The sequence below is a fragment of the Oryctolagus cuniculus genome, chromosome 14 (assembly GCF_964237555.1).
Source record: "Oryctolagus cuniculus chromosome 14, mOryCun1.1, whole genome shotgun sequence".
Taxonomy (NCBI): Eukaryota; Metazoa; Chordata; class Mammalia; order Lagomorpha; family Leporidae; genus Oryctolagus; species Oryctolagus cuniculus.
Genome location: NC_091445.1, coordinates 19,662,242 through 19,680,310, shown reverse-complemented (window position 1 = coordinate 19,680,310; position 18,069 = coordinate 19,662,242). Strand labels below are relative to the sequence as shown.

The window sequence follows — 18,069 nt, the reverse complement described above, 5'->3', positions numbered from 1 at the left end:
TTCAAAATCCAAAGATTATGTATTAGTAAGCAAAGCCTTAGTGTCTTTCAACTTCAAAAGCATGAATTATTCAAATTTATCAGATTCCTTTAATATGTCTTTACTCAAAAGATTTGACAGGCAGAATGAATATAGAGAGAGGAAGAGATAGCGAGTTGGTTCACTCCCTAGGCCAAAGTGAGAAGTCTGGAACTCCATCTGGGTCTCCAACATGTGTGTGGTAGGGACCCAAATACTTGGGCCATCTTTCGTTACATTCCTAGGCTTATTAGCAGGGATCTGGATCAGAAACTTAGCAGCCAGGACTTGAACTAGCATGGTGGCAAGTGGCAGCTTAACCTGCTGGGCCACAATGCCACCTCCCTTTTAATATCTATATTACTACAATTCACTGACAATGAAAAGAGTGTTTAAGGGCAGAAAGAGAGAGAAGGTGTATACACACACACACCCCCATTCACTAATTCGCTCCTCATATGTCTGAAATAAGCCAGGATTGAGCAGTGCTGAATCTGGGAACAGGGGACTCAATCCATGTCTTCCACAAGGGTGGCAAGGACCCAAGTACTCATGCTATCACTCGGTGCCTCCCAGGCTCTGCACTAGCAGGAAGCTAAAATCAGGAGCCAGAGCAAGGAAGCAAACCCAGGCACTCTGACTCAGGACAGGGGTGTCTTAGCTGCCAGGCCAAATGCTAGGCCTGCACAAGTTGTTTAAGATGAAAAAGACATTCTGATTATGTCTTAATAGGACATTTTACCTTAGCCTTTTTTATGAAAAAATTCCCCACTAATTTCTGTTATGTTGCTGGTACAGTACCAGATGGAAAAGATAAATTAGATAAGCAGGTTTATTCCTTTTTTCAGGGCAGAAGGCAGTCCTAAGGAATACTTGTGATGGCAACCGTAGCTACTACGTTGGAGTGATTTTTAACAAACCTATGACTAATGAAATTAACTTTATCATTGGTTAATCCAAAAACATCAACACTCTCTGGGTCACTAAGCACAATCTCCTACAGAGACTTTTATTAAAAAAGAAGCCCACGTAGAAGGATTAGAGTCCCCAACTCCCTTCTCCCACCCCTCCAGGAAGAAAAGGAATGATAGGTATGGCAATGGTTCCACTGGATGGATGAAGAAAAATACAGCAATATTATCTTGGCTGATAAGCAACTTACCACGTTGTAAACCCAGCCAAGTCCAGATGGTATAAAGGGGGAATGTGGCTGGGAGTGTACTTGAAATTGCTACTGTCATTGAGATGACAGAACATAAAGCAGCGCAGTCAAAAGCATCAAGACCGAGAAGAGTTATCATTGAAAGAATCAAAATACTAGTCTCTTTCATGTCTTCGAATGATGTAGGAGGGAAGACCTTAAAACCACAGGTATCAAAAATAATAGCTTTGTACACAAGGGAGGTAACTTGATCCTGTAGCTCAAATGCAGATGAGGCTTCCTTCATATGTTTCTAATTTATTACAATCATTAACAGATTAACCGTTCAGTTTTCACAGTCCATTGGGTAGTAACAATAGAGTGAGCAACTCCAATCTTAAATGGCAAAAGCCCAGATAAGTAATCTGTGATTTTAAAAAACTATTCGTCAATGAGCTATGAAAACCTACTACTGTTTTACAAAGAAACATTAAAGCAGCTAAACAAAAAACATGTTTCCACTACAAGGTTTTACAAAACTTCCTGTCCAGTTTGCTCCAGAGGGCCAGCATCACACATGTGGCTGATCCGCCTTTCCCCTTGTTCAAAAGCATTCCTGTTTCTAATAGTCCTTTCTACTTCATTTTCTCAGGGAACAATGGCCAGGGCAGAGTGTGGCATGTGATATATGTTTGGATTACATGCCCTTCCTTCTTCCTTCTCCTCCATGCCCTTTCCTTCCAACAACAGGTCTCAGTTCTGGTACAGTGAAATTCTTTCAGAAATATGAATGTTCCAAGTTAGATTTAATATAACTATACTTGCAGTTAAAGAGCTTGGGTCTGGGTCTGGCACTGTGGCAAAGTAGGTTAAGCCTCTACCTATGGTGCTGGCATTCCATGTGGGCGCCGGTTCAAGTCCTCGCTGCTCCACTTCAGATCCAGCTCCCTGCTAAGGGCCTGGAAAAGCAGTGGAATATGGCCTGAGTGCTTGGGCCCCTGCACCCACGTGGAAGACCTGGAAGAAACTCCTAGCTCCTAGCTTTGGATTGGCCCAGCTCTGCCACTGTGGCCATTTGGGGAGTGAACCAGAGGATGGATGACTTCTCTCTCTGCATCTGCCTCTCTGTAACTCTGCTTTTCAAAAAAAGAGTTCAGGTTGATGTAGATAAGAGAAAGGGAGGGAGAGAGGAAGAAAGGCAGGAGGGATTTTTTTTTTTTACTATAAATTTCTCAAGTATGTAGCCTGGAAAAGTTACCCCTTTCAGATCTTATGCAAAACCAACACTAAGTATTCAAAATTCACATATATGGGGAAAAATCACAAACACATTGATTAAATGTAACTACTATAGATGGCTGAACTAATGCAGCAACTCTGAAATTAGAACCCATGGAAATATGGCATAGATTTAACAACTCATCAAGGTAATTAATATTCTACACTAAAGCCATATGGTATAAAATATGATTGAAGTCAGCCTCTCTTACATTTCTTCTGAGAATAGGAAAAATGAAAATGTAATTAAGAGTAATTTTCATTGGTGTACTGGGAACCAAGAAGACTCAAGTGTCTTCTGAGTTAACCACTTTTGGAAGGGTGGAACATTTTCAGCATGGACTTCCAAAACCTGAACTGACAGGAAAGCAAACAGCAGCAGCAAGGGAAATGACACGGCTGAGAAGAGGAAGTGACAGACATTGCTTTCATCATATACTGGCTCAGTTCCAGCTCTAGATTAAAACAATTATATTACATCACATTTTGTATATTTCCCTTTACTAAGAATCTTTTTAAATGAAGGGGAAATAAGATATAATTTCATCAGATCTTGAATGCTTTTTCCCTAGATTTTTTATAGTGATACTTAAAATTTACCTATTTCATTATGTACTAACTTTATTCATTCAGTAAAAACTTTGTGTGCCTACTGAATGCAAAGTTTAGAAAAATCATTCATATAGCTGATCCTTACCCTCAATAGGGGGTGCTCACATACACACACATCTCTCTCTATATATATGTATGAGAATAATAATAATAATAATAATAAGTGAAGTGGGACTTACATATGCTACAGTGGAGAAGTAGATGATGTTATTAAAAACATAAGTAGGGTAGGGGAAAGCTTCCTGGGGCAAGCACTGACTGAGCTAAGATCTGAAGAACAAAGAGGAGATCAGGGGAGTGGGAAGGCCAGAGGGATCTGCAGGGAGGAAACGGCACATGCAAATGGCCAGAGAAAAGAGATAGCATGGATGTCTGCGTTACTGCAAGAGTTTTTGTGTTGTGGGAGCCCAGAATGCCAAGTAAGATCGAAGAAAGATAAGCCTAAGGCTGAAAATATGAGCTAGTGTACAGGGCTTGAAAGAATCTCAAAAGTGCACATAAAAATTGAGCTAAAGAATAAAGAGAAAAAAGCAAATTTTTTACTGTCTAGTTATTTCTAATGCCACCAAAAATTAATATACTGTCAGATGATTTTAAAAATATCCTTTTAAATGTTCTAGCCATGGTTTGGCTGTGCTGCTAGATGTAAAAAGAAAGGTTATCTCTTCTCTCTTGAATCAGACTATCCTACCAGGACCCACTTAAACCTCTCTAAAGTTTGGAGTTTTCTTTCACCAAAGAAAAGCACTGGGAGTGGACATTATGGTGCAGGGGATTAAGCTGCTGCCTGAATGCCAGTTCCAGTGCTGGCTGCTCTGCTTTTGATCCAGCTTCCTGCCAGTGTGCATCATTGGAGGCAGACGATGACTCAAGTATGTGAGTCTCTGCCACCCCTGTGGGAGACCTGGATGGACTTCCAGGCTGGCAACTGTGGCTATCTAGGGAGTGAATCAGTGGATGAAAGATCTCTTGGACAGGCGCTGTGGCTCACTTGCTTAATCCTCCACCTGCAGTGCTGGCATCCCAGGTTCTAGTCCTGGTTGCTCCTCTTCCAGTCCAGCTCTCTGCTGTGGCCCGGGAGTGCAGTGGAGGATGGCCCAAATCCTTGGGCCCTGCACCCACATGGGAGACCAGGAGAAGCACCTGGCTCCTGGCTTCACATCGGCATAGCTCCGGCCATAACGGCTATTTGGGGGGTGAACCAATGAAAGGAAGACCTTTCTCTCTCTCTCTCACTAACTCTGTCAAATAAATAAATAAATAAAAAGAAAGATCTCTCTCTTTTTACCTGTGTCACTCTTTCAAATAAATAAATTTCATAGTAAAAAGAAGGGAATCATGCAAACGAGCCCTAAATTCCTTGCGCATAAGCTTTACCCACCTCTCAAAAATGGAAGCTTGACCACCAAATCCAAATTCAAACAAGAAACTTTCCCTTTTTCATAAATCTAAAACATCACTAGTAAGTCCTACAGAACCCAAAAGCTCTATGTTCTGTTAGGACACAAATTGAAAGGATATGTGACATGGACTTCAGAGCAGTACTTAAGAGGTAGTCAGAAACTACGATTTAATTGCTTTTACAGACTCCTTGCTGGCCAGCACACACAGGATGAGGATTCCTTATCTGAAAGGCTTGGGACCACAGTGTCTCAGATTTTGTCAGGGTTTCCTCTCCACCCCAACTCCCTCCCCGCCGCAAAAAAAATCTTTTATTTCAGGAATGCAAATTTCATATGTACAACTTTAGGAATATAGTGATTCTTCCCACCCCTCCTCCTCCTCCCTCTCCCCTTCCCAGTCCCATTCTCCTTTAGGATCCATTTTCAATGAACTTTATACACAGAAGACCAACTCTATACTAAGTAAAGATTTCAACAATTTGTGCACACACACACACTCAAGAACTGTTTGAGAACAAGTTTTACAGTTAGCTCTCAAAATAAAATTCATTGAGGTCAGAGGTCTCACATGGGAAGTTAGAGTACAGTGACTCCTGTTGTTAATTCAACAACTAACACTCTTACGTATGATGTCAGTGAGCGTGGTGGGATTTTCTCTGAGTTCTGAATCCCTAATCTGAAATCTGTGACCTGATACACAACAAGCAGGAGCTCAAAACTTTTGGATTTTGGAGTCTCTCAGAGTTTGGAGCCTTTCAGATTTTGGATCTTCTGATCCTGTATCACCTTTACATTTTCCTGTCTCCACTCCTTACCATGACTGTTTCCTGCCACATTTTCTCTTTACCAAAAAACATAGGCTACATCTGCAGGACGTTTTTAATAATTATTTCTTTACTCTCAATCTAGGTCATGCACTAACCTTTATTATGCATAAGAAACATTAAGGGTGTTTGTTAAAATGTAGTTCCAGGGCCAGTGTTGTGGCACCGCAGGTTAAGCTGCTGCTTGCAGCACAGGTATTCCATATGGGCAATGGTTCGAGCCCCAGCTGCCGCACTTCTGATCCAGCTTCATGCTAATGCGCCTGGGAAAGCAGCAGATGATAGCCCAAATGTTTGGGCCCCTGCATCTAAGTGGGAGACCTAAAGGAAGCTCCTGGCTCCTAGTTTCAGTCTGGTCCAGCCCTGGCTGTTATGGCCATTTGAGGAGTGAACCAGCAGATGGGAGATTCTCTCTCTCCCTCCCTATAACTCTGCCTTTCAAAGAAATAAATCTTTTAAAAACCAATGCAGCTGGGGCCGGCGCCATGGCTCACTTGGTTAATCCTCCACCTGTGGTGCCAGCATCCCATATGGGCACTGGGTTCTAGTCCTGGTTGTTCCTCTTCCAGTCCAGCTCTCCGCTGTGGCCCAGGAAGGTAGTAGAGGATGGCCCAAGTGCTTGGGTCCCTGCACCTGCATGGGAGACCAGGAGGAAACACCTAGCTCCTGGCTTTGGATCCACGCAGCGTCAGCTGTGGTGGGCATTTGGGGGGTGAACCAATGGAAGGAAGACCTTTCTCTCTTTCTCTGTCTCTGTCTCTCACTGTCTAACTCTATCTGTCAAATAAATGAAAAAACAAAAACAAAAACAATGCAACTGCCACAGCCTGCCCCTTGAAGGTAGATACCTGAGCATACTTGAAGAAACTGTTCAACTTTTATAACTTTGTAACATAAAATATTTACCCAGCATACACAAATACAGCACTTGCTATTTCCTGCCAAGGAGGATCCCACATTCCTTGCAATGGTTTGTCCTTTACTTAACAGGAGTAAAGGCCAATTTTGTGTATGATACATAGAATCAATTTTACTTTATTCATACCTTGGACATAAAACCAGTTCATAAAACCTTTTCAGACAGTGGGCATACTGGTAACCACAATCCCCTCTCCGCTCTTTGCTCAGATTTTTACAACTCTGTCATTTCCAATTTCTTAGAGAAAAGAGTCAATTATAGTCAAACCTGATTTCTCGTCCAGTAACGATACCAACTGATACTCTGAATAATTTCTTCTATCCGTAACATAGGATAGTGGAATATGCCAAAGGTAGCTGTAAAGAAAATATTGGAAGATTATTACTGTTTCTAATATTTCAGCTGTTTCACATGATTTGTTGGCTCTTTTTTTTTTTAAGGAAAGGAAGTGGAAATTTTTAAGTGATTCTCAGGGATAATATGTTTCACAAGGACTTATGATTACAGGACATTTAAAAGCACTGTAACCTGGGATGTGAAAGAGATGGCTTAGAAAGAAAGACGCAGGTACCTTGCATCTGAAGGCTGAATTTCAGGCTTCATATTTAAAAAGAATCTCTCTTGCTTTACAAAAAGTTGCTTTCCTTTTCTTTGAACAGTTACTAATGGAAATCCTTTCTGCAGGGTCCAAGTTTTCATAATTTTCTTTACATCTAATGTTCCATTTGTGACCTGTAAAAAAAGAATGAATTACTTTTGTTTAGAGATAAAAATTAGAAAGACTGACACCTTCCTGACCACGTTCTACGAAGACCTCATGTAATGCTAACATAGTCAAGAAGCATGGATGCTAAACTGGGTTTACATTCTCATGCAGGTTAACAAGCAGCTGCTGGAAGGAAAGAACTCTGGCACAGGGTAAGCCACACGGAAGGGCGTGGACACTCACTATGTTGAAGAGTAGCACCTGTGAGACCAACCAACTGAGAATTCACTAAGATTAAAAACCCCCAAACTCATGAAGATTAAAATCCCTAAAACAGCACAAGTAGTCTCTGAGGCTACAATACCACCACCAGAAGACACACCAGATGGCAGTCTAGAGTTGGAAGTATTGCTACCACAGTGCCAGCCCCTGCTACTCAACCCTATGAATCAGCAGAGCCGAGGTTTCTCTTGATTCTGTATTGGCCACTTGACAAACATTAAATCTTTTAGAGATTAACACTGTGGGAATACCAAAAAGCAGTAACAGCAGAAGACTGAGAGGAACAGGTCAGTGGCATTAATGTCGAGTCTCCATGGACAACAAAGGTAAACTTTTTTGATGGTCACAGACGTTTTTTCCAAGAAAATACATAAACTTATTGACAGAGAATCTGGTATCAGAAGTCACAGACCTGCTGGAGCCCACTGCCCCTGCACATCCAGGATCAATGATGAAGAAGCAGTCCATGAACAACTTGCAAGCAACTCAGTCATTGTGTCCCTAAATTGGTAATCGCTCCACTACGGTAGGTCTGACCTCAGTCACCACACCTGTATTTGTTCAAAGCACAAATGAATGGAACAAATTCCTAAAATCACCGAGCTATGAATCTTGTATTTCTAATGGCTCTGACCTACTTCTTTCTGGACCAGAGGCTGGGAAGAAAACAAGCTCATCCAAAAGCAAGGGACTCTTGGGTGTTTGAAAAAGTATCAAAATAAAAAGGCCAGTGAGTACTCTGATGTGGATGCTGAAAAACCTGACCATGTTAGGGACTAGGTTACGGCAGGACAACACCATGATGCAAAAGCCATGGTCAAGGAGGAAGGCAGGAGACTAGGAGCGTAAATAACATGGCTTAACTGAAATGCTGCTACATGATCCAAGAAAAAACAAAGGTTTGGAAGCAACTGTGAGGTCCTAAGAATGGAGCCCTCTTTGAAAGAACTCAGCACTGCTAGCAAGGAAGGTGCACCTTCTGGCCAAGGGGTTAACAGCCAGAAAACACCAGAGTTGGGAGCGGGCAAGCAGGCAGAAAGAACACACTGAAAAGACCAGAGCAGGGGTTCTTCAGCCAGCGTCCACAAGCTCTGCTGCCACTGTATGGGGCATTTTGCACATCTGTGATTTGTCTGGAGAATATGGCTAGAATGTCCATCAAATTTACAAACAAAGCATGTAGAAACACTGATGCAGATCAGGGCCCCAAACGCAATGCCTCATCAGGGCTGTGTGGCCGGCACACACACGTGAGGCAGGTGGGCTCAGGTGTGCTTCCTCATCACACTGCCAGTGAGGACATCAGCAGCCCCAGCAGAACCCAAAGGCAGCCTCTGGTGGTTACACTGAGACATGTCATCTACTCGAGAGGGCCAAGGCCACAAAAGGCGAGACTCCGTGGGCAGAAGATAGTCATGAAGAAAAACCAGGTGGGGGGAAGACAAACAGGAAAAGAGGCCTTTGGAAAAGCAATCAAATAACAGAAATACATAATACCCATTAATACAGAGAAGACAACTTTCCCTGTCCTACAGAACCGGCCTGGAGAGAGGTGCGTGACGAACACAGCTGCACAGGGCCACACACGCTCGTCTCAGCAGCTGGAGCAGTGCTCCCAGCTGTGGGCTCAGCCTTGGTGCCCTGTGCATCAATATCTGTGTCTTAAGCTCCATTGCCCTTTATCTTGAAGAAATATTCTCGGTACTATAGAATTGTTTTCATATGTGATAAGAATATAAAAAGAATTCCTGGGGCCGGTGCTGTGGCATAGTGGGGTAAGCCATCGCCTGCCGCACTGGTACCCCACATGGGTGCCAGCTTGAGTCCCAACGGCTCTGCTTCTGATCCAGCTCCCTTGCTGATGGCCTTGGAAGGCACTGGAAGATGGCCTAGTGCTTGGGCCCCTGCACCTGCATGGGAGACCCGAAGAAGCTTCTGGCTCCTTGCCTCAGACTGGCCCAGCTCTGACCATTGTGGCCATTCGGGGAGTGGGCCAACGGATGGAGGATCTCTCTCTCTGTCTCTCCTTCTGTCTGTAACTCTGCCTCTCAAATAAATAAACAAATCTTAAAAAAAGAAAAAAAGAAAAAGAATTTCTGCTGTCTTACTCTAAGAGGTAAGCAATGTATTCAGGACACTTACCTCATTAAAACTGTCCCACAGATCGTCACTCTGGGTGGATGCATAGCTGTGATTGTGCAGGTAAAGAATAATTACATGCTGAAACACGTGCTCACTAAGGTACGTCTTCAGCATCAACAAGAGAGAGGCTCCCTATTTAAAAAAAATTGAGGAAAAGGGGAGAAATGACAATTAGAAGTTATAGGATTAAGAATTTAAAATTCAGAATACGCTGACCATCCTACACATATACCTCCATACAAAGAACCCAATTATAATACACTGTTAGTCTCAGATAGCTAGATGTAGACTATGTCCAAATTGTATGAAAATTATTTAAGGGATTTGAAAAAGAATGAATGAAGTAGACTCCCAAGTGCACTAATTCTACCATGACCAATCTGTGTGCTGCCAGTGTATGTACTCTGTCAGTGCTGGTGTTGAAAAGCTAAGTATTTTTGATACATAAATTTCCAATAGAGAAACAAACCCTGTTTTCTGTGCTTCTCCACTCCCAACTCCAGTGGTTAAGGTACCCATTGAATTCACGGGCACACACTGCTGGAGACACAACAAATCAGCCGAGCTCTCGTTTCCAGACCAGGCAGTGTGTGACTTTCCCGTTTTGGTACATCATGTTGTTGAAGTAACTAGGACCTCTGTTCTTTCTGCACAGTCACTTCAGGAGCGTTTGGAACTAATGAAAGTCTAGGGCAGCAGGCATGCAGGGATCCTCCGGTCAGGCACGCTGCCACGCCACACTGCATCACTCATGCACACGTCCTCACTTCCGAACTTCAATCACTTCCTCTGGAAAGCCTTTCCTAACTCAAAAGAGCAATCATACTTCCCCATCTTCAATTTTTTTCACTTCATGCACCTCTCCTATATTCATTTCTTCTTCTAGACTGTTTGCTAGTTGAGGGAAAAACTGAAAAGTTCAACTAAAATAACTAGAACAATGCCTACTACAATGCCTGCTCGTAGGCAGGTAAGTAATTTCTGAGTCAATGTTACTTCTGATAACAGTGTAGCACTTTAACTCAACAAGATCATCAGAACATATAACTAAATTCTCTCATTTATGTAGATGTCATAGCTACTCTTGTTCTATAAATTTAACTACTCATTCTTGATCCCAATAAGCTCTCTTCTCCTACATCACCAACTTTCCCTCTGTATTGTAAAATTCCCACCAGCAAAGCAAAAACTAGTAAACGTTCCTAATCCCACACAAACAAGAGATTCCCCAGCTTCCCATACCTTCATGCCTTCTTCAGCTGTCACTCTATTTCTTGCTCCCTGTTTACCACCTCCATTTTTTTCCTGAGTCATCTGCTAACCACCACTCCATTAGAAATGCTCTTATTGATGTTACTGGAGAACTTCCTGGTGCCCAACCTCAGACTAACATTACTAACTCGGTGCAGCACTGGATAAAACTGATCATCCAATTTTCCTTTAATGTCTTCATGCCTTTGTGTAAGACACACCATGCCTAATTCCCCCTCTGTTCTCCAGTCACCCCCCTCAGTCTCTTTTGCCACAGCCTCCTTATCTTCCAAATGACTAAACTTTAGGGTGCCCTGTGTTTGATATTTGGACATCTTTTCTTCATTATCTACCTTCACTTCTTAGTTGATCCAGAGATACTGAATGACTCCCCAATTCATATATGTAATCAAACTCCAGACTCACATCCAACTGTTCGCAAGCACTTTTATGTCTAAGGCAGATCTCATACTCAAAACCTGAACATTTTTTCTTCTTGCCTTGAATCTACTCCTCCAGCAGTCTTTTCCATTTCAGGAAATAGCCACTCATTCTTCTAGTTGTGTAGGCAAAATCCTTAAGTTACCCTTCAGTCCTCTCTAACATTCCACATCTATTTCATCAGCACATTTTACTGGGTCAACCTTCATAATACATTCCAAGTCCAACCACATCACCTTCACAACCACCACTCCTGTCCATCCTGGCTCCATGTGCTGTTGAAGACTAGAGTGATCTCTTCAAAAACAAGCCACTTCGAGGTGCTTCCCTGATCAAGTGGCTTTCTATTTCACTTAGAAGAAAATCAACATTCGCATCCTGGCTGAGTAGACCTTAAAACAATCTGGGCCCTTAGAATTGCTGACTTTACCTACTACTTTCTCCTCCGCTTACTCTACTCCAGATACATTGGCTCCTTGCTGGTGTTTGCTCTTAGCCAAAAGGCCGAGAAGCGATCCTTGCTGGTGTTTGAACATGCAAGACAATCTCTGATCTCAGGCTGTGCAGGGTCACTAAAACCAGTCACAGATTAGATGTTAGGCTATGAGGACTCACAACATTCAGCATATAGTCACATTCACCACATAATTAACTACAGAGTGAAAAGATACAAAGTAAAAGGCACATGGGTCAAAGTCCAGGGGAAACCAGGAACAAGCTTCCAAGTTCCCAGCAGAGTCATACCGGATGTCTTTAACTCCTTTAGCAAGTTGTGATAACATGGGTGATACGTTGTCAACACAAGGATATGCATTAGAGTTAGCACTCTGAGTATCCACTAGGGGCTAGTCGTGGAGGTACCTTACCTAGCACAAACCAAAATTCAAGACTTCCAAAAGAATAGCAGATGTTCCACACCCACTATATTGCTTACACAGTTTAGGTACAATAAATCACTCTTACCATAGCACGGTAGGAATTTTCTCAAAATCCAAGTTCCCAGATGCCAGCCAAGGTGCAAGCTAGCCTTTTGAAGGACAGCAGTCTCAGGCCTGGCAAACTTCCTCTCTTCTACACACAAGCTCTATATACTGATCACATCCTTAATCTGGACCATTCCTTTCCTCCAAACCCACATGCCTCATGTCTCACTCCTCAAAAGGTGTACAAATGTCACCATATAAGTGGTCTTCCCTAATCATGTTGTATAAAACAGCCTTTTTTTAGGGCAGGCATGTGGCGCAATGCTTAAAATTGCTGCTTGGGATGCCTGCATCCTCTGCTGGAGTTCCTGCTTTGAGTCCCAGCTATTCCATTTCCTGTCCAGCTTCCTGCTAGCATGCACTCTGGGAGACAGCAGATGGTGGCTTAAGTATCTGGGTCACTGCCACACACCTGGGAGAGCTTAATGGAATTCTGGACTCCTGGGTTTAGCCTGGCCCAGCCTGCCTGTTGTGGGAATTTGAGTGAACCAGCAGATGGAAGATCTCTCTCCATCTCTCTCTTTCAAATAAAATGAAAATAAATAAATAAAAACAAAAACAGCATTTCTTTTATCATTGTCATTTTACCTGCCATACTTTGTTTTCCTATTAGGAATTATGATCTAACACAACACCTGTTTATTAATTGTACTATGTCCATCTGTATTTTTGACTGCTAAAATGGAAGCTCCACAGAAGGGACACAGCCCACCTTTTACTCTGATGTATGACATATGGTGGGCATTTGCAAGATTTGTGGAGTGAATGAGTTCTCCAACATCAGAATTAGGCTTAGTAATTATGAACACCAAACAGATATGTTTATCTCATATTTCCCTACTGGCATTTACTTTTTCTTGTACAAAATACTGATCAATTATCTAGTACCCTATTTTTCTCAATTGTGTAGTATATTTGCCAGATCCCAATTAAGAAATATGTGGTTTCCATATTGACAGGGTTATGTATGCAGCAGAAACCACATGAACACATGACACTGATTTCTGGAGCTAGAGGGTAAGGGGTCAAAAACAGAGCTGTCATCAACCAATCCTGAAAGAACTTCTGTGCCTGAGAGTACCCAAACCTATAGTATAGACTATTTAATTTTTCCCATACATACTTTTTAAATTTTTTTGATAGGCAGAGTGGACAGTGAGAGAGAGAGACAGAGAGAAAGGTCTTCCTTTTGCCATTGGTTCACCCTCCAATGGCCGCTGCGGCTGGCACACTGCAGCCAGCGCATCGCGCTGATCCAAAGCCAGGAGCCAAGTGCTTCTTCCCAGTATCCCATGCCAGTGAAGGGGACCAAGGACCTGGACCATCTTCTACTGCTTTCCCAGGCCACAGCAGAGAGCTGGATTGGAAGAGGAGCAGCCGGGACTAGAACTGGCACCCATATGGGATGCCAGCGCTGCAGGCAGAGGATTAACCCACTGCACCACGGTGCCAGCCCCCAGTGTAAAATTTTATGATGTTTCTCAAAATGGGCATGCAATCTAAAATGTATGAATTGTTTATTTTTGGAATTTTCTATTTAATATTTTTGGGCAATGGGTAGCCAAAATCACAGATGGTGAAACTGTGGAAAATGAAGGACTAATGTGTAATAGTTAAAATATAGCTCAATTCCTGATTTCCTTGTTTGTTAACAGTACTGTAAGTCTCCCTGAGTCAGGCTCAAACCTGGAAACATTTCTGCCTCCTCTACCTGCCTTACCCTGTTATCACTGAATTAAGCGCTTCTCGCGCTCAGTGTTGTTACACCCACGTCTTCCTCTCTACCCTCTCTCCCACCCCTCATTTCATGCCTGCACTTCAGCAGCCGCTTCCTGACTTCAGTTCTCTCACCACTTCAATCTCTTTACAAACTGAAACCAACCTGGTTCCTAACTGGTTCAAAAATCTTCCAAAACTTCCTGTTGCTTACAGAAAAATGTCCTCATTCCTTAAGGCTTTTAGAACCTTTTGCAACTGGGCCCCATACTACCTTTCTCATCTCTCCCCTACTCCATGTGCAGCTTCTACTGCTATCAGACGCTTACTCTAACAGAAACTCCTTGCCTATTCTTACCTTTTTCTTGCAGACCCCACTGTTCCACTCCTGTCCTCCCCAGCTTTTCCAATCCTTCTTTACCTATAATCTTATTATTTAATTTAAATTTCCATTTTCCTGCAAAAAGTTTCTCTTCCTCAACCCAGGCAGAAATTCCACATACCATTCATTTGGCACAAATACTTCATCATTGCCTCCGAAGTACCCAACACCTGAACATCGGGCATTCGGATGACACAGACTGGAACTCAAACATTTTATGCACCGTCTTTTCCATCTAACACAGGAATTCAACTTTTTAACCAATTAATCTGATCTCCAAGATAAGGAGGCAAATAAGCCACAACACAAATGTGAATGTCGCTGATACCCCTAGTCCTTATGGTGACCCTAACAGATTTCTAATTTTCTGTTCTCTCTTCAGCCCCAAACCTGGAGTCTGTGTCTCTGATCCTGCAATCTAATCTTCAAGTCTTAAAAATCTTCTTCTGCTTACTTGTTTTGGCAGTCCTAACTTTAGAACATCCCTAAGTTCAGAGTGATACAGCCAAGGGCTGGTTTAGAATCCCTCCCTGCACATATCCTACCTATGGATCTGTGAGTAAACCAGCTTTCAGAAATGTACTACTGTAAGATCTGATTAACTGAGTGGAATACTACTCACAGAATTTTAAAAAAGGAACAAAGTAAAAAAGAAGAAAATAAGACCAAGATTCAAATGAGTTTAAGTGCTTAAACATTTTCAAGTTAACAGGATACCCAATAGTAACACTCATTTAATCTTTAAAATTATCTCAATCACGTATCTTGCTCACATTTGAAATTGATTTGAAACCTACTGCAGGTACTTTCTGACACACAGCAATACCTTAAAATAGGAGAGGGAATCAAACATTTCTTCTATTTGTTCTGAAGACTGAACAGATGATGATATTGGATGAGATGCGTTCAAGGAGTCTTTCTTCATGGTTTTAAATCGAGCATCTAAGAAATCTTCACACTAGCAAAAAATGAAACAGAGTAGGATATCAGTACCAAAGGCAGATTAGCATTATAGGAATCAGCCTAATTACTGCTTAAAATTATTATTTAAAAAAAACAACAGTTTTGCCAAACTTCAGGATATAAACTTTTGAAAATACAGGAAGACTGTGAGCTTCACATATATTCCTTAAATTAAAACATACAATTATAACCTGGCCACACAAAAATAAGCATATTCTTACAGCATGAGAATAAATTTTACTAAACACATGCCAAATTGGATATCCAACATGACTATTCTAAAAATGTCAGTGTGTGTATTTGTTAAATAGAATTTGAAATTGGGGGGGAAAAAAAAGAACAAAAAGTGGTCCTTAAGGTGACTTCTCATAAAGCAAGCCTGGGTTTCTATTAAGATAATAGGAGTAGATCTTCAAAAAGTTCACAATGAAAAAACTATGTATTTCAAAAATTTTCTGCCCCCAAATAAACCTATCTAATGGTTCCATTTTTCCACAAGCATTTTGAAGTCCATTCATATACATTTCTCTTAACTGAGGTTTATTTATGTTAAATAAAATATCACTTAAACACAAAGTATTGTTTTGAGAGCTCAGCAGATGAGCTCCCGAAGAATATATAGCAGTTTTTAAATATTCTGGGCACCACCCAGTGGTGATACTGTGTATCTCACTGCTTAATTAAACAGCATATACAGGTTTAGAATACTTTGCTTAGTACTGTAGCTCAATATTAATTCTCACAGTACTTGAATTTTTTTAACAAGTCCTATGCAAAAATTTCAAATTGAACACTCTAAAAGTATTGTATTACAGCAGCCTTGGATCTCCTCTCTGGAAAGTCTAACAGAAAGTCACAGCATTTTAGGGTTGAAGGGGATCTTTACTTTCCTGACTACTTGGGTAATTTAGGAGGTATCTGTTGCATCACAACCTGGTGAGTCTGAACATCCCTAAGTATCAGGCCCGTCTCCAGGGAGTCTAATAACACAGTGACAGCACTATTATTATGCCTCTTCACAATGGAATATTCCAAATCTTTGGAAAAGGGCCCAAAATATGCCTTTACCTAAAGAAGGCAAATTATTTGCACTCCACCTGTATACCATTATTACAAGGATGTACACTGTGATAACAGAGGAACAGTATTTCCATAAAAATCACTGAATTTAAAAAATCTATACAAAGTCTAAAAACATTTTGCAGGCCAGCGCTGCGGCTCACTAGGCTAATCCTCCGCCTGCGGCGCCGGCACCCTGGGTTCTAGTCCCAGTCAGGGCACCAGATCCTGTCCCAGTTGCTCCTCTTCTAGTCCAGCTCTCTGCTGTGGCCCGGGAAGGCAGTGGAGGATGGCCCAAGTGCTTGGGCCCTGCACCCGCATGGGAGACCGGGAGGAAGCACCTGGCTCCTGGCTTCGGATCGGCGCAGTGCAGGCCGTAGCAGCCATTTGGGGGGTGAACCAGTAGAAGACTTTTCTCTCTGTCTTTCTCACTGTCTAACTCTACCTGTTAAAAAAAAAAAAAAAAAAAAAAAAAAACATTTTGCAAAAGAGTCTTTCTGACCTTATCTGTACTTTTTCAAACAGAAGGGCCACATCTGATTAAAAAAATGTAGTAAAGCAAATTAGAATATTTTCCTTAATAACAAAAATGTGAAATGATATCACATAATTTCATCTTTCAATAAACTACATCAATAAACAAAAGGATAATTTTTATTGCCAAATTTTGAAAGATGTTGATATCAGTAAGAAGGGTCAATTTCATTATAGCTTTCTGGAAACATTTTCATTTCCCCAAGTGCACAGAAAATGTGTAGCAAATATTACTTAACCATTTTTTCTCCTAGTATTCATAAGCCAAAGAAACACTATACTCACACTGGAGAGCTCTTTGAATATTTTTTCCAAAGAGAAATATTCCATAAAGGTGGCAAAACCTTCATTTAGCCATAGATCATTCCACCACTGCATTGTCACCAGATTACCAAACCACTGTGGGAAAAACAAGCTTTAAGCAACAAAATATTTACATTCTCAGGAACTTTCTAATAACTGGTTTAACTGTCAGAATAATTGTCCATATAAGATTACAATATCTTAAAAATACATGGGTATAATAGCTAAAACAAACTATATTCAAATTAAAGAGTGACAAAGTTTATAATTTACATGAAACATAAAATTAAAGTTTTAACATTTTACTTTAATTAAATGGGAAAACAAGAAAAACTATTTATATATTGATTTATTAGCACATCTGTCAATTTAACAAACATGTCAGCATGCTGGAGAAATGACTTTTTTAGCCACTTCAAAAAATGAGATTGTCTAGAAAAGGAAATTCTTTACCTTCTACTATCAAGTCAGTAAGACTATTTTCCATTGTTATCTACAACTAAAAAATGAGTGTCTATGTAAGAGATTTTCCTATTATTAGAGTGTTTTTACTTCACATTTCTCATAGTCGCCAAAGCTGAAGACAGTTTTGCATGATTCAAACCAGAATTCAAACATTCCTTAGGAAATTGCCCTATATACACACAAATGATATAAAAAGATCTTTGTTTTCTTCCATGCGGTAATAAAAAGGAAAAAACAATGACAGAAGATTCTCCCAAAAAAGTGTATCTCAAAATTTCTTGAAATAAATGGCTATAGGGTATGGACTTCAGTCAGTGTGCCTACAGCTTATGTCAAATCAGCAGCAAAAGACGGAGTTACGAGACAGTGAAATAAAAACACCTCTGAGAAGTACAATAGCACATTTTTCTAAGATACTATCTTAAAAAGTATTTCAGAGGAGGATGACTTACAAGTCATTAAGAAGTGAGTGGTGCTGGTTGGCCTGAGAAGTAACAGACCCAAGGAGATCCCCCAAAATTGATGCATATATGCGACCATTTGGAACAGCCTGCACCTGCCTCCATGCCAGCTGCTCACGAGTGCTCACAGGGGCTACGGCGCAGCGCACACAACGTGTGTGAGGTGGGGAGCGAGCCAGGCAGAGT

The 18,069-nt window shown here is 41.3% G+C and overlaps 1 protein-coding gene across 1 annotated transcript in view; it reads right to left on the bottom strand.

Moving 5' to 3' along the window:
- The window catches only part of LNPEP (leucyl and cystinyl aminopeptidase), a 101,999-nt gene that overhangs the window by 22,996 nt on the left and 60,934 nt on the right, over positions 1-18,069 (bottom strand). The window contains exons 7-11 of the mRNA XM_008261965.4: positions 16,940-17,053; positions 14,925-15,056; positions 9,326-9,457; positions 6,767-6,927; positions 6,463-6,551 (exon numbers count right to left, since the gene is read on the bottom strand). Coding sequence (XP_008260187.2) covers positions 6,463-6,551; positions 6,767-6,927; positions 9,326-9,457; positions 14,925-15,056; positions 16,940-17,053 — 628 coding nt within the window. The remainder of the gene's footprint in view (positions 1-6,462; positions 6,552-6,766; positions 6,928-9,325; positions 9,458-14,924; positions 15,057-16,939; positions 17,054-18,069) is intronic.